The sequence below is a fragment of the Rhinopithecus roxellana genome, chromosome 10 (assembly GCF_007565055.1).
Source record: "Rhinopithecus roxellana isolate Shanxi Qingling chromosome 10, ASM756505v1, whole genome shotgun sequence".
Taxonomy (NCBI): domain Eukaryota; kingdom Metazoa; phylum Chordata; class Mammalia; order Primates; family Cercopithecidae; genus Rhinopithecus; species Rhinopithecus roxellana.
In genome coordinates this window covers 122,744,970-122,757,105 of record NC_044558.1, presented here as the reverse complement: position 1 = coordinate 122,757,105, position 12,136 = coordinate 122,744,970, and the positions used below count along the sequence as shown (strand labels likewise).

The following is a 12,136-nucleotide window of genomic DNA, read 5'->3' as shown; positions in this document are numbered from 1 at the left end:
CCTACACAGTGTCAGCAAGAACAGTATCACTGTCATCCCCTCCACATCTTGTCGCACTGGAAGGTTCATGGGCGATAACACACGTGCAGCCGTCCTCTCCTATGGTAACAAGGCCTTCTTCTGGAATTCCTCCTGCAGGACCTGCCCAAGGTTGTTTTTCAGCTAATTGTTTTTGTAGAAGTAGAAGGAGTACACTCTAAAATAATAATTAAAAGTATACTACAGCAAATACATAAACCAATAACATTGTCATGTATTATCACTATCAAATATTATGTAGTGCATGTAATTGTGTGTGATATACATTATTCCACTGGCAGCACGGTAATTTGTTTACAACAGCATCACCACAGACATGTGAATAATACACCGTACTGCAACTATTGCTATGACATCACTAAGTCATAGGAATTTTTCAGCTCCGTAATAATCTAGTGGGACCACTATCTATCTACTATAGTAGCAATATATCATATATACTTTATTATTTGGTCTGTCATTGACCAAAACATCATTTTGTGGCACGTGACTATATATCATGTCCTTTGTTAATCGAAATAATATAGGTTTCTACTGTTTGAGCATTTAATGTGAATGAAATGTATGCGTATACAAAGGCACAATAAATATATAAAAACAAAAAAAGAGAACTGAAGTAGAATTTATTTGATGTGTATATATATGTGTATATATATGTTTATATGACATAAATACACACACACACAGAGCTTACGATGATTAATATTAGATGTCAACTGGATTGGATGGAAGGATGCTTATATAGCTGGTAAGTGTTGTTTCTGGCTGTATCTGTGACGGTGTTGGCAGAGGAGATTGACATGTGAGTCAGTGGACTGGGCGAAGACGACCCATCCTCAGTGTGGGTGGACACCATCCAATGGCTGCCAGAGCCAGTAGAACAAAGCAGCTAGAAGAAGGTGGGGTAAGCTGGCTTGCTGAGTGGTCGACTTTGATTCTTTGCCCGTGCTGGATGCTTCCTTCCAACCCTCCTGCCCTTGGACATCAGACTCCAAGTTCTTCAGCCTTTGGACTCTTGTACTTACACCAGTGGTTTTACAGGGGCTCCTGGGACTTCGGCCACAGACTGAAGGCTGCACTTTTGGCTTCTCTGCTTTTGAGGCTTTTGACTCGGACTGAGCCACTACTGGCTTCTTTCTTCCCCAGCTTGAAGATGGCCTATTGTGGGACTTGGCCTTGTGATTGTGTGAGCCAATTCTCCATAATAAACTCCCCTTCATATATACATGTATCCTATTAGTTCTGCCCCTCAGGAGAACCCTAACACTGAACGTACATATGTATTACTATGACTATTGCAAATAATGACAATATCTGGTTTCCTACGAGTTATGGGTAAGTTGGAAGTCAAGAAGAAGTGAAAATATACTTTGAATGTAACATGAAATAAAATAATTTTCAATGAATTTAAAAAATTGGAGTGAATTAGTTATTATAAACTCTAAATAAAATTAAATTTAGATATCTTCAATAGATTAAACACAGATTCCCAACGAAAACTTGGATATTCAAAAAGAAGACTTAAAGTAAAGGAATTGTGTGGATATACCTAATTGGATATCGAATAGTGTATTAATGATAAAGTTTCCAACACTGAGATAAGTATTTATATTAGAATTTGGGGAGCAGATACAGGCTAATTGGTAAATAAAATAGAGAGACTCTCACTTTGTTTGTACTGGTATCATAAAATATCAAAACCAAGCAATGTATTAACCATACAGATATATTACGCACAGTTCAGAGAGCAGGGAGGTCCAAGATCAAAGTGCCAGCAGGTTTGCAGTAAGTTGTATTAAATTAACAAGTTTCCATGTGGAAAGTAAACAATGAAAATGTCTATTATGAAAACATAAGGGAACAACAGAGTTTAAACACTTGGTAGTGTTCAATCAGAATGTAATAAAAATTAAGTTATAATTAATACCAGTCCTTATGTATTTCCATACAAATAAAATACATAAGGATAATATTTTAGATATGCATCATTATATTAAGTATAAAGTATTTGAATGTAAAAGCAAAGAATGTATATATTCAGTAATAAATGTTGTCTTTATGAGACATTCTTTTCATGTAAGCATAAAGAAAAATGAATATGAAAGTAGAGCTACCATATGATCCGGCAATCCCACTCCCAGGTATATACCCAAAAGAAAGAAAATCAGTATATCTGAGGGATAGCTGTACTCCCATGTTTGCTGCAGCACTGTTCACAATAGCCAAGATCTGGAAGCTACATGAGTGCCCACCCACAGAGGAATGGACAAAGAAAATGTGGTATATATAAACAATGGACTAATATTCAGCCATAGAAAGAATGAGACCCTGTCATCTGCTACAACATGCATGGAACCAGGGGTCACTATGTTAAGTAAAATAAGCCAGTCACAGAAAGACAGTCATCACATGCTCTCACTTACTTGTGGGATTTAAACATCACAACAATTGAACTCATGGAGAGACAGAGTAGAAGGATGATTACCAGAGATTGAGAAGGATAGTGGAAGGGTAGTAGTATGGAGGTGAAAATGCTTAATTAATGAGTATAAAAATATTTAGAAAGGATGAATAAGACCTAGTGTTTGATAGCACAACAGGGTCACTACAGTGGATAATAATTTAATTGTACATTTAAAAATAACTAAAGAGTATAATTAAATTGTAACACAAAGGATAAACCCTTAGGAAGATGGAAATACCATCTTTACACGATGTCATTATTATGCATTGCATGTCTGTGTCAAAACAGCACATGTGCCCAAGAAACATATACACCTACTATGTAGCCACTGAAATTAAAATTGAAATATTTAAAAAAGAAAAGATGAAGATAAAATATTTAAAAACACATACCATATCTCACAAACTGGTAGACCACTATTATAGTTAATGTGCTGTCTTAATATAAGGCAAGCCCTTTACTGGAATTGAAGAAGCATGCTTCATAACGTTAGATTTCTTTTCCAAACCTCTAGTAATATACATTTTTATCACTGCATGTACCTAATGATACAAGTTCAACATATAACTGAAGAAAGTGAATAAGTAGACAATCATAAATGGGATTTTTCAACACTTTTCTCTCAGTGCTTAACACATAAACAGGCCAGGGAGCCTATAGAAAGATTAGAACTAGACAAGTAGTTATCACTCATATGCACACACTCACACATATGTAGCATACTCACATGTGTAATTTCACATATTTTTCCCAAATAAACTATAATCTCATAACTCTAAACATATTAGTAAAAAATATAGGACTACGATTTCAATGTAGTACCACTAGCCAAGCTTGGCCAGTGAACAGTTAAAAAATAGATATTCTAGTTTCAATTTTAATTAATACAAAATAAATACCATGTAAAACTAGTTTCTCAGCACACTAGCCACATCTTTGTACACAAAGATGAAGAACATTTCCAGCTTCACAGAAAATGTTCTAACTACAGTTTACCTATGATAGAAGTCAGTAAAAAAAATCCGCCAACCTTTCGTGGTTTTAAATTCAGTAATACATGTCTAAATAACATATGGGTGAAAGAAATTATCAAAATGAATGGTCACAATTTTTATATGAATTATAAGGAAAATAGAACTCTTTCTTGTAAAAACTGATTGCCCTCTTGTAAAAACTGATTTGTAATGCATATATATTACAAAAGATGACTTAAAAATTAAATTAACTGAAATGCACTAAAATAAAAATAGAAAAGCTAAAATTAAATACAAGTGATGTATAAGAAAAAAATGAATAAACAGTAAAATGCCACAATAAAGAATGTTACAATAGAGAGAACAGCAAGACCAAAGGTATTTTCAATGAAAACGCTTTTAAAATCTGATGAGACTACTAAAAACATACAGCTACTAATATATCCACAAAAATAACAAATTTAACATTTAAAAAAATTGATAAGAGCTGGGCACAGTGATGCCTCCCAAAGTGCTGGGACTATAGGCTTGAGCCACCACAACTGGCCTATTTCTGGATTAAACATGGAAATACCATAATGGTATTTAAAGTTATTTAGAGGCAATAAAACTATATTTTCATTACATTTTAATGTCTATATGAAATAGAAAATTCATAAACACTCTTTACCAAATGCAGCACCTCAAATAGAAATCTGAGTACATCCCACATGTATCAAAGAAATTCAGTTTAGACATAAACTTTCCTACAAAAATAGTCTGCAAACTCAGATGACATTACTAGTGAATTATAACATTTAAAAATAAAGCAGTACTCTCACCAAATGCTTTCAGGTTACAGACAAACAGAAATTCTTCCCAAGATAGCCTTGATACCAAAATCTTTCAAGTTAATAAACTTGAAACATGGTCAAATATCCTAGTGAACATGGATGAAGAAATAAATCTTACCCTACATAAAATATATATCCACTTTTTTTTTTTTTGAGACAGAAACTCCCTCTGTCGCCAGGTTGGAGTGCAGTTGTGTGCTCTCGGCTCACTGCAACCTTGGACCCCCAGTTTAAAGTGACTCTCCTGCCTCAGCCTATAGGTGCCTATAGGTGTGCACCACCACGCCCAGCTAATTTTTGTATTTTTAGTACAGATGGGGTTTCAGCATGTTGACCAGGATGGTCTCGATCTCCTGAGCTTGTGATCCACCTGCCTCAGCCTCCCAAAGTGCTGGGATTCCAGACGTGAGCCACCGCACCCAGCCAGCACTGATATTTTATGAGGGAAATATACAACGATCATCATGGATTTATTTCAGAAACAAAAGCTGGTTTAACATTTGAAACAATAAAAGTAGTCTATAAAAACGTTATATAAAGAAAACATATATCATTCCAACTGATACAAATAAAAATGTTACAACAATTGATAAAAATCTATTGGAAAATAGGAATATTATAAAACTGCTTCAATATGAGAAAGATAGGATGAAAAAAACCCAGCAAGCTTTGTAAATATGAATAACATGTTGAAGTATTTTTTGCCAAAACCAGGAAATGATACATATGATACACACAGAACTTTGATTGCACTTTCTATTCAATTATGGGTATAAAATCCTAGCCAGTGAAAGTAAATGAAAATAAAACTAAGTTATAGCATGTGGATTGAAAAAAATAAAAGTGTGATGATTTGCAGATAAAATGTTCTTTATATAGAACATCCAGAAAAAAATCAGTAGTTGACATAATAGATTTCAATATATAAAATCAGTGGAATAAGTAGATACAAAATCAAAATGCAGACATCAATTGTATTTCTATTTGTAACAACAAAAATTACTAAAGGGAATTTTAGAATCAGGATGCCATTTACAAAAGCATGAATATAAAATACCTACATTTCTGTATGACTTCAATCCCCCAAAATACAAAATACAATAGAGACAAATTAAAGATAACACAGTACATTGAAGGAAATACTTTATGTTGATTAGAAAAGTCAATATTATAAAGAAGCTAATCTTTGAAAATTAGAGAATAAATGCAGTCACAAACGATCTCATGAGAGGCTTTTTTTTTTTCCTGATAGCTTTATTGAAGTGTCATGTACAAAGCATAAATTTCATCCACTTAGAATGATTAAAAATCAATGATGGTTAGTATATTCACAGAGTTACAACCATCACCACTACTGAAATTTAGAAAGTTTTCATCATGACACAAAGGAACGTTCTATCAATTAGTGATCATCTCCTATTTCCACCTCCCTTAGGCACTGGCAACCACTATTCTACTTTGTGTCTCCATGGGTTTGCTTGTTCTTGATACTTCATATAAACCGACTCATATAATATGCAACTTTTAGAAAGGCTGAATACCACATATATCATGTTGTGCAAAATGAGCCCGACACAAATGCTAGGATATCTGTACTTTAGTAATTGTGTATATCCTATTTCAATAATTGATTTAGAATTTTCTTATTAGAGCACATAACATAATTCATTTCAAGATTTATGCAATCATAATATTATTTCTATTTTCAGAAATATAAAATTTATCTGATGCACTGCAAATGCAAACGCTTTACTTCTAAAGCTTATGCTTACAATGATATATTTTGGAAGATCCACACTGGTCTGATGAAAGTCCGCGTGCATGTAGCATTGCACAGTTATGTTCAGCATTATCGGAGTCTTTTATCCTGTAATGGAGAAAAATCCATATTCTGTTACATTTTAAGCAAATGATTCATGAGACAAAAGCATTTTCTATGTAGTGTAAGAAAAGAACTTTATGGAAAAGGGTAATTAAATTTTTCTTTTTTTTTTTTTTTTTTTTTTTTTTTTTTGAGACGGAGTCTCGCTCTGTCGCCCAGGCTCGAGTACAGTGGCCGGATCTCAGCTCACTGCAAGCTCCGCCTCCCGGGTTTACGCCATTCTCCTGCCTCAGCCTCCCCAGTAGCTGGGACTACAGGCGCCCGCCACCTCGCCCGGCTAGTTTTTTGTATTTTTTAGTAGAGACGGGGTTTCACCGTGTTAGCCAGGATGGTCTCGATCTCCTGACCTCGTGATCCGCCCGTCTCGGCCTCCCAAAGTGCTGGGATTACAGGCTTGAGCCACCGTGCCCGGCCTAAATTTTTCATAATATTAGTAAGAGTCATTATTCTGAACACTCAATAGAGTGGTCCCCCTTCATCGACAGGGGATATGTTTCCAGACCCCAGTGGATGCCTGAAACGGCAGATAGTACAGAATCTATAGAGAGATTATGTTTTCTCTACACATTCATAACTATGATAAAGTTTAATTTCTAAATTAGGCACAATAAGAGATTGACAACAATAACTACTAATAAAAAATTATAGCAGTATGCCAACAGCACTACTCTTGTGCTTTGAGAATATTCTTAAGGAAAAAAGTAAGCGTGGCTTTTTAATGAAAACAAGCTCTGCAATTCCCTGATAGTCCATCTCAAGCTTGTCCAACTCGCTGCCCACGGGCCGCATGTGACCCAGGACAACTTTGAATGTGGCCCAACTTAAATACATAAACTTTCTGAAAACATTCTGTGATTTTTTTTGTTTGTTTGTTTTAGCTCATCAGCTATTGTTAGTGTTAGCATATTTTATGTGTGGCCCAAGACTATTCTTCTTCCAATGTGGCCCACAGAAGGCAAAGATTGGACGCCCCTGGTCCATCTCATAACCAAGAGGGTTATTAGCTGACCGACGAGCAGTTGACATATAGGGACTACTATGGTCTATTGTAAAATATTTATGTCAACAGTTCACTAACTTTCCACATCTTTCTTCATGTCAATGATTCCACATAAATTTATTCATATTACTCCTCTGAATTTATCCTTTATATATGTACATATTTATATAGCACCGTACAAAACAACTTACTCATGTTTGAAAGTCAGACCGTTGATTGTCACCCATGGATGATGACTGCTGTTACGAAACACACCAATCCATGAGGAAGATAAAATGGCGGTCAGAAATTTCTAAAAGAAAAGAAAGAATTTTCACTTAAATAATAATTATGAAAACATTATAAAAACAATATATTAAAGTTGAAAATCACTATTTGCAGTACCAAAAACTTTCATAAATGTTTATGATTTTGATATAAATGAACTCTTCAATGTTTATACTTAGTACTTTCATTGTTATTTTCATGTTAATAAAGACATTTTAATTCTTGCATTATAATAGTTACCCCAATTGACTGAATAAACACAGGAAGGATTTAAATAAGTTTCCTGATACTGTGCATTCATTCCTCCAGATACTGTGACTAAAACAATCTATATTTGTACTATATTTCCCAGAGTTGGAGATTTAGAAGAGAAATGAGAGGTTGTCATTCAGAAATAAATGACATAAAAGATACAAATTGGGTTTTCTGGGCACCACAGCATTCTTTAACTAGATAAATCCTCATTTTTTTATCTGATTTGGTTTTGGTGGAATAACAGTGGTCCTGACCAGGTGGTGTAGACCCATCTCTCTCTGCTACTCTCTACTAAAAATAACTATAAACTCTGGGATTAATGAAAGACAAAAGCAATGGAGAACTCTGAAAGGTGGAAAGAGGAAAATGAAATTGTCTGGGACCCTAGCATCAGGAATCAACAAAGTATCTGAGCGAGCATGTTAAGTTTCCCATCCGACAGAAGAAGGTGACCTAGGCCTGCTGTTTCCCCGCACTCAACCTGGCAACAGGAGGAGGCCCAGCAAAGCTCACTCCTGCTCTGTATTGAAGGGGAGTCCCCTCCACAACACCAGGGGAGGCTGGTATCACTGGCGAGGATGATCTACCAGGAGACCTGCTATCAATACAGCCAGAGGAAGTGCTTCCTTCTCATTCCAAGAGACACCAGGGTGGATGTGGGTGAGGAGGATCAGCAAAGCGACCCCATGACTACCAGTGCAGCACCCAGGGTTCTCTTTGTCCCTGAAGGCAGGAGACCCACTTCCCCATCCAGAGACAAGGACTCAATGGATTCTTAGTGTTCTTTGCACATAGTACAGCAGTGAACAGTAACATACTACTGATAACTGCAATAATATGGAGGAATTGCAGAAATATCAGATAGGAGTGAAAAAGACAGACATGAAATTCACATTGTATGATTCCCTTTGTATAAATTCAAGAATTGGCAAATGTTATTTATAATATTAAAAGTCAAGACAGTGTTTTGGAGAGGAGTCAGGATAAGTGATGAGTGTATACAAAGGGGTGGAACTGTTAGAGCTGGAAACTTTTATTTCATGATCTGACTTGTATCAGATAAATTCATTCACTTTGTGATCAATCTGCATGACCAGATCATATCATGCCTGATAAAATTAGATAGAAACATTTATTGTGTATTCAAAGTATTTACAGAAGCATGGTTTTCCTTGAAAAGCAAAAACTGAAAATAAAAGTACATTAGTAGTATATAACTTTAAAAACATTATTAAGTCAATCAATTGAATAATACATAAACTTGAAAATATATAAGATAAATATATGTACACACATATGGATGTTTACTACAAAGGTATTATTCACTGAAAGAAGCTTCTCATAAAATCTTTGAAACATTTATATCTTACCATTTCTTCTTTATTATCTATAGAAAGCAGACTGGAGTTCTTTGAAGCACAGGCCAGCAAACTCTTTGCCCAAGTTCTTCTTTCCTTGCCAATGTAATAACAACTGTTGGAATATGTAATCCACTCCTCAGGACAATGGCCACAATGACGTGCTAAATAAAGATATGAATTACTATGCAGAACAATATGAATGTTTACAAATGAAAATTAGTTTACATATTTGCAACAGTATGAACCTATATGTGCTTAACATATTTATGCATCCTTACAGGCTTATAAATATATATTTTTTAATAGCCGAGTCAGTCATACACACATGCACAGACAAGGGTTAGCCTCTCATCCCTAATTGTGTTTCCATAGAAAGCAAACCAACAAACAAAAATACACTCTACACATGTCTTGAACATCACTGACACACAACTGCTTTTTTAGGATAGTAAAATTATTCATTTCATATCATCTCATAGCAGTAGGAAACTTCTGTTAATTGGGAGAAAGAGGGTAGAATGATTTTAAGTGAGCATTTCTACTTACTGGAGAAAAGGAAATGCTGCCTTATAATCTTTTTTATAAATATTTAATGTTGAATTTTATGGCTTATTTTCTGCAAAAATGCCATTATTCCTTTACATGCCTTAAACCAGACACAAAATATAAATTGTACTAATATCAGAACATTGAAAATAAATATATACCTTTCTGGGTTCTTGTATTCGGGAAAGAATTTTTCTGCTCCAGGACTGTAATAGCAAAATTAAAATGAGTTTTATAAAAACTAATATCTAGATAAACCATAACGAGTTTAGTTTCTTACTTTGAAACTTTGTGTGTTATTTAAAATGGGAACAATCTTTAATAAAATTAACTTTTCCTATAAAAATAAACGAATAGATCTTTGAAAGAAGTATTTTTAAAGACTTTAGCACAGAACTTCACCATCGCTTATAGTATTTGATGTAATCACTTTCAAAAATTAATTTGTTTTTCTAAATTCTTTTCTCCTATAGCATGCCTTTGAATTATGAAATCAGAAAATACATTGTGTGTGTATGTGTATATAAATAGATAGATAGATTACAAACACAAAAAAATAAATGCATGTTCTCTACAATGATTTTGTTATATGTGTTGTGAAAAGTTCAGAATAACCATATCACTTTTGAGTACAAATTATACTAATATCTGAACGTTGAAAATAAAAATGTACCTTTCTGGGTTCTTGTATTCGGGGAAGAATTGCTCTGCTCCAGGACTGTAATAGAAAAATTAAAATGATTTTCATAAAAACTAATATCTAGATAAACCATAATGGGTTTAGTTTCTTACTTTGAAACTTTGTATGTTATTTAAAATGGGGAAAATCTTTAATAAAATTAACTTTTTCTATTAAAATAAATGAAGTAATAGATCTCTGAAATAAACACTACAATGAGAGTTCTATTCTTCAACAGTATGAAATATTTTGAGGCACTTCCAAGCATTAAAGTAAAACTTTCCCGTCTAATCTTTCAAAAATACGCTTACGAGGAATAAGAACTATTGTTTTTAACACAGTGGCCATCAGGACAATGCAAATGATTCCCAGGACCTCAGCAGTGAGCTTCTCTGGAGGTGGCAGTAAACCTGCAGGGAGAGAAACAGAGGCACTGAGAGAGGGGAGATAGAGAGTTGATGAGGATTCCATACTAGAGAACCCACATGCACAGGGAAACATAATGATAAACTCTGGCCTCTAAGTCTACACCTACTCTGGTAATCTTTCTCTCAGAATATTCCAGTTCATCTTCAGTAAATATAATGTTCCATGAGTGGATCGCAGATTACGGTTGAACAATGCCCGAATAAAATTAGTCTTCTGATGTCATATTAGAATATAAGATCCCAATTATGAACTCTGATTCTCACAAGTGCAGAATATTCCCTAATCTTTCCCCACCCTTCTTGCACTCAACTGCACGTCCTAGAACAATAGTATTGAAGATCTATTTAATGTGTTACCTTGGCAGTCATATATTTGATCAATCCCTTGATGATTCAGAGAAGGATTTTGAAGGTTTAATTCTACTTGGAATATTTCCTGTTCGATTCCTGAAATGGAGCTTTTATTGCCTTTAAGTTTCCTTTGCTGCCTCTTTGGATCCTGGGCCGGACTCACTTCTGAGAAGGTTCCTCTTTGTTTATTCATGTCTGCAGCTGTGTGTTGTCAGGGACTGTGCTCTATGATAACTACACTTAAGAAGCTATAAACGGTGTGTATTTTGACAGGATCCCTGGTACAGGCAATCTGCATATGTTGGAGCTGAGCGGTAATGTTTACTTTGCTGTTAACCAATGTAAAATGCTGGTACTAATTTCCTAAAGCTTTAAGCAAAAATCACATGATATAATTGGTATTTTTTTAGAAGTATTCTGTATTTGACATAATATTACTAGTGGAAACAATAAAAACATTAAACCTGTGAGAACTAGGAAGTTCATGAAAAAATTTGTATTAAATTAAGTTTAAATTCTTCAAAAATATTTAGCACCAATAGAATGCATATGTTAACAATTAAAATACTGTATTTAGAAATACACATACACTATTTTTTATGATAGTTTTAAGATTCACTGATGATTAAGCATATTGTGCCATAAGATAAAATAGTTCTGTTAGCATATAGAGTAACTTCTTATACTAAAAATTCATTTTTCAAAAGGACATGAGGTATTGTCAAATGATTTTTTTTCTAAATTAGGAAATTAGAAAATTCATTAAGATTTTAAAAATATATCTTATATCTTGTAAAACAGTACATTACTCTATGCATAAAGTAAATACTATTGAAAACAAAATGCATTTCTGAATTGCTTCTTTTACACAAGAAATTGGTAATTGATTTAAGGACTAAAATTGGAAAACTTAAAATGATAAATAAACGTGTGGGCCATCTGTGGAAGAACAGTGTCCAATCAAACTTTCAGAAAGCTCCTATGGTTGTCGAAGTCAGTGAGGGTCGCTTTGGTTATAACAGTAATTGTAATAGTTCAGATAATGTAATTTAATAAT

General features: G+C 34.1%; 1 protein-coding gene across 4 annotated transcripts; it reads right to left on the bottom strand.

The window, feature by feature from the left end:
* Positions 1 to 5,422: 5,422 nt before the first annotated feature.
* LOC104668625 (NKG2-C type II integral membrane protein) lies at positions 5,423 to 11,527 on the bottom strand. Of its 4 annotated transcripts, none has more exons than XM_030938554.1 (7): positions 11,086 to 11,526; positions 10,606 to 10,710; positions 10,295 to 10,339; positions 9,783 to 9,827; positions 9,085 to 9,236; positions 7,384 to 7,484; positions 5,498 to 6,177 (listed from the first exon to the last, which is right to left on the bottom strand). In XM_030938554.1, exons 1-7 carry the CDS (start codon positions 11,270 to 11,272, stop codon positions 6,066 to 6,068), a joined length of 747 nt encoding a protein of 248 aa, XP_030794414.1. In that variant the 5' UTR covers positions 11,273 to 11,526; the 3' UTR covers positions 5,498 to 6,065. The 4 variants fall into 4 exon arrangements, with proteins under 4 accessions (XP_030794415.1, XP_030794414.1, XP_010369683.2 ...); XM_010371381.2 differs by having other exon boundaries at positions 5,503 to 6,177; positions 10,612 to 10,710; positions 11,086 to 11,522; XM_030938555.1 differs by lacking the exon at positions 9,783 to 9,827 and having other exon boundaries at positions 5,423 to 6,177; positions 11,086 to 11,527.
* Between the last annotated feature and the right edge of the window lie 609 nt (positions 11,528 to 12,136).

Bases quoted from the DNA above. Each gene is read 5' to 3' on its own strand.
- LOC104668625 (XM_030938554.1), bottom strand. From the start codon at position 11,272: ATGAATAAACAAAGAGGAACCTTCTCAGAAGTGAGTCCGGCCCAGGAT. The intron at 9,828-10,294 runs GTACATTTTTAT...TTGCTATTACAG, and splicing joins GAATACAAGAACCCAGAAAG to TCCTGGAGCAGAAAAATTCT. The intron at 7,485-9,084 runs GTAAGATATAAA...CTTTTCTTTTAG, and splicing joins TAGATAATAAAGAAGAAATG to AAATTTCTGACCGCCATTTT.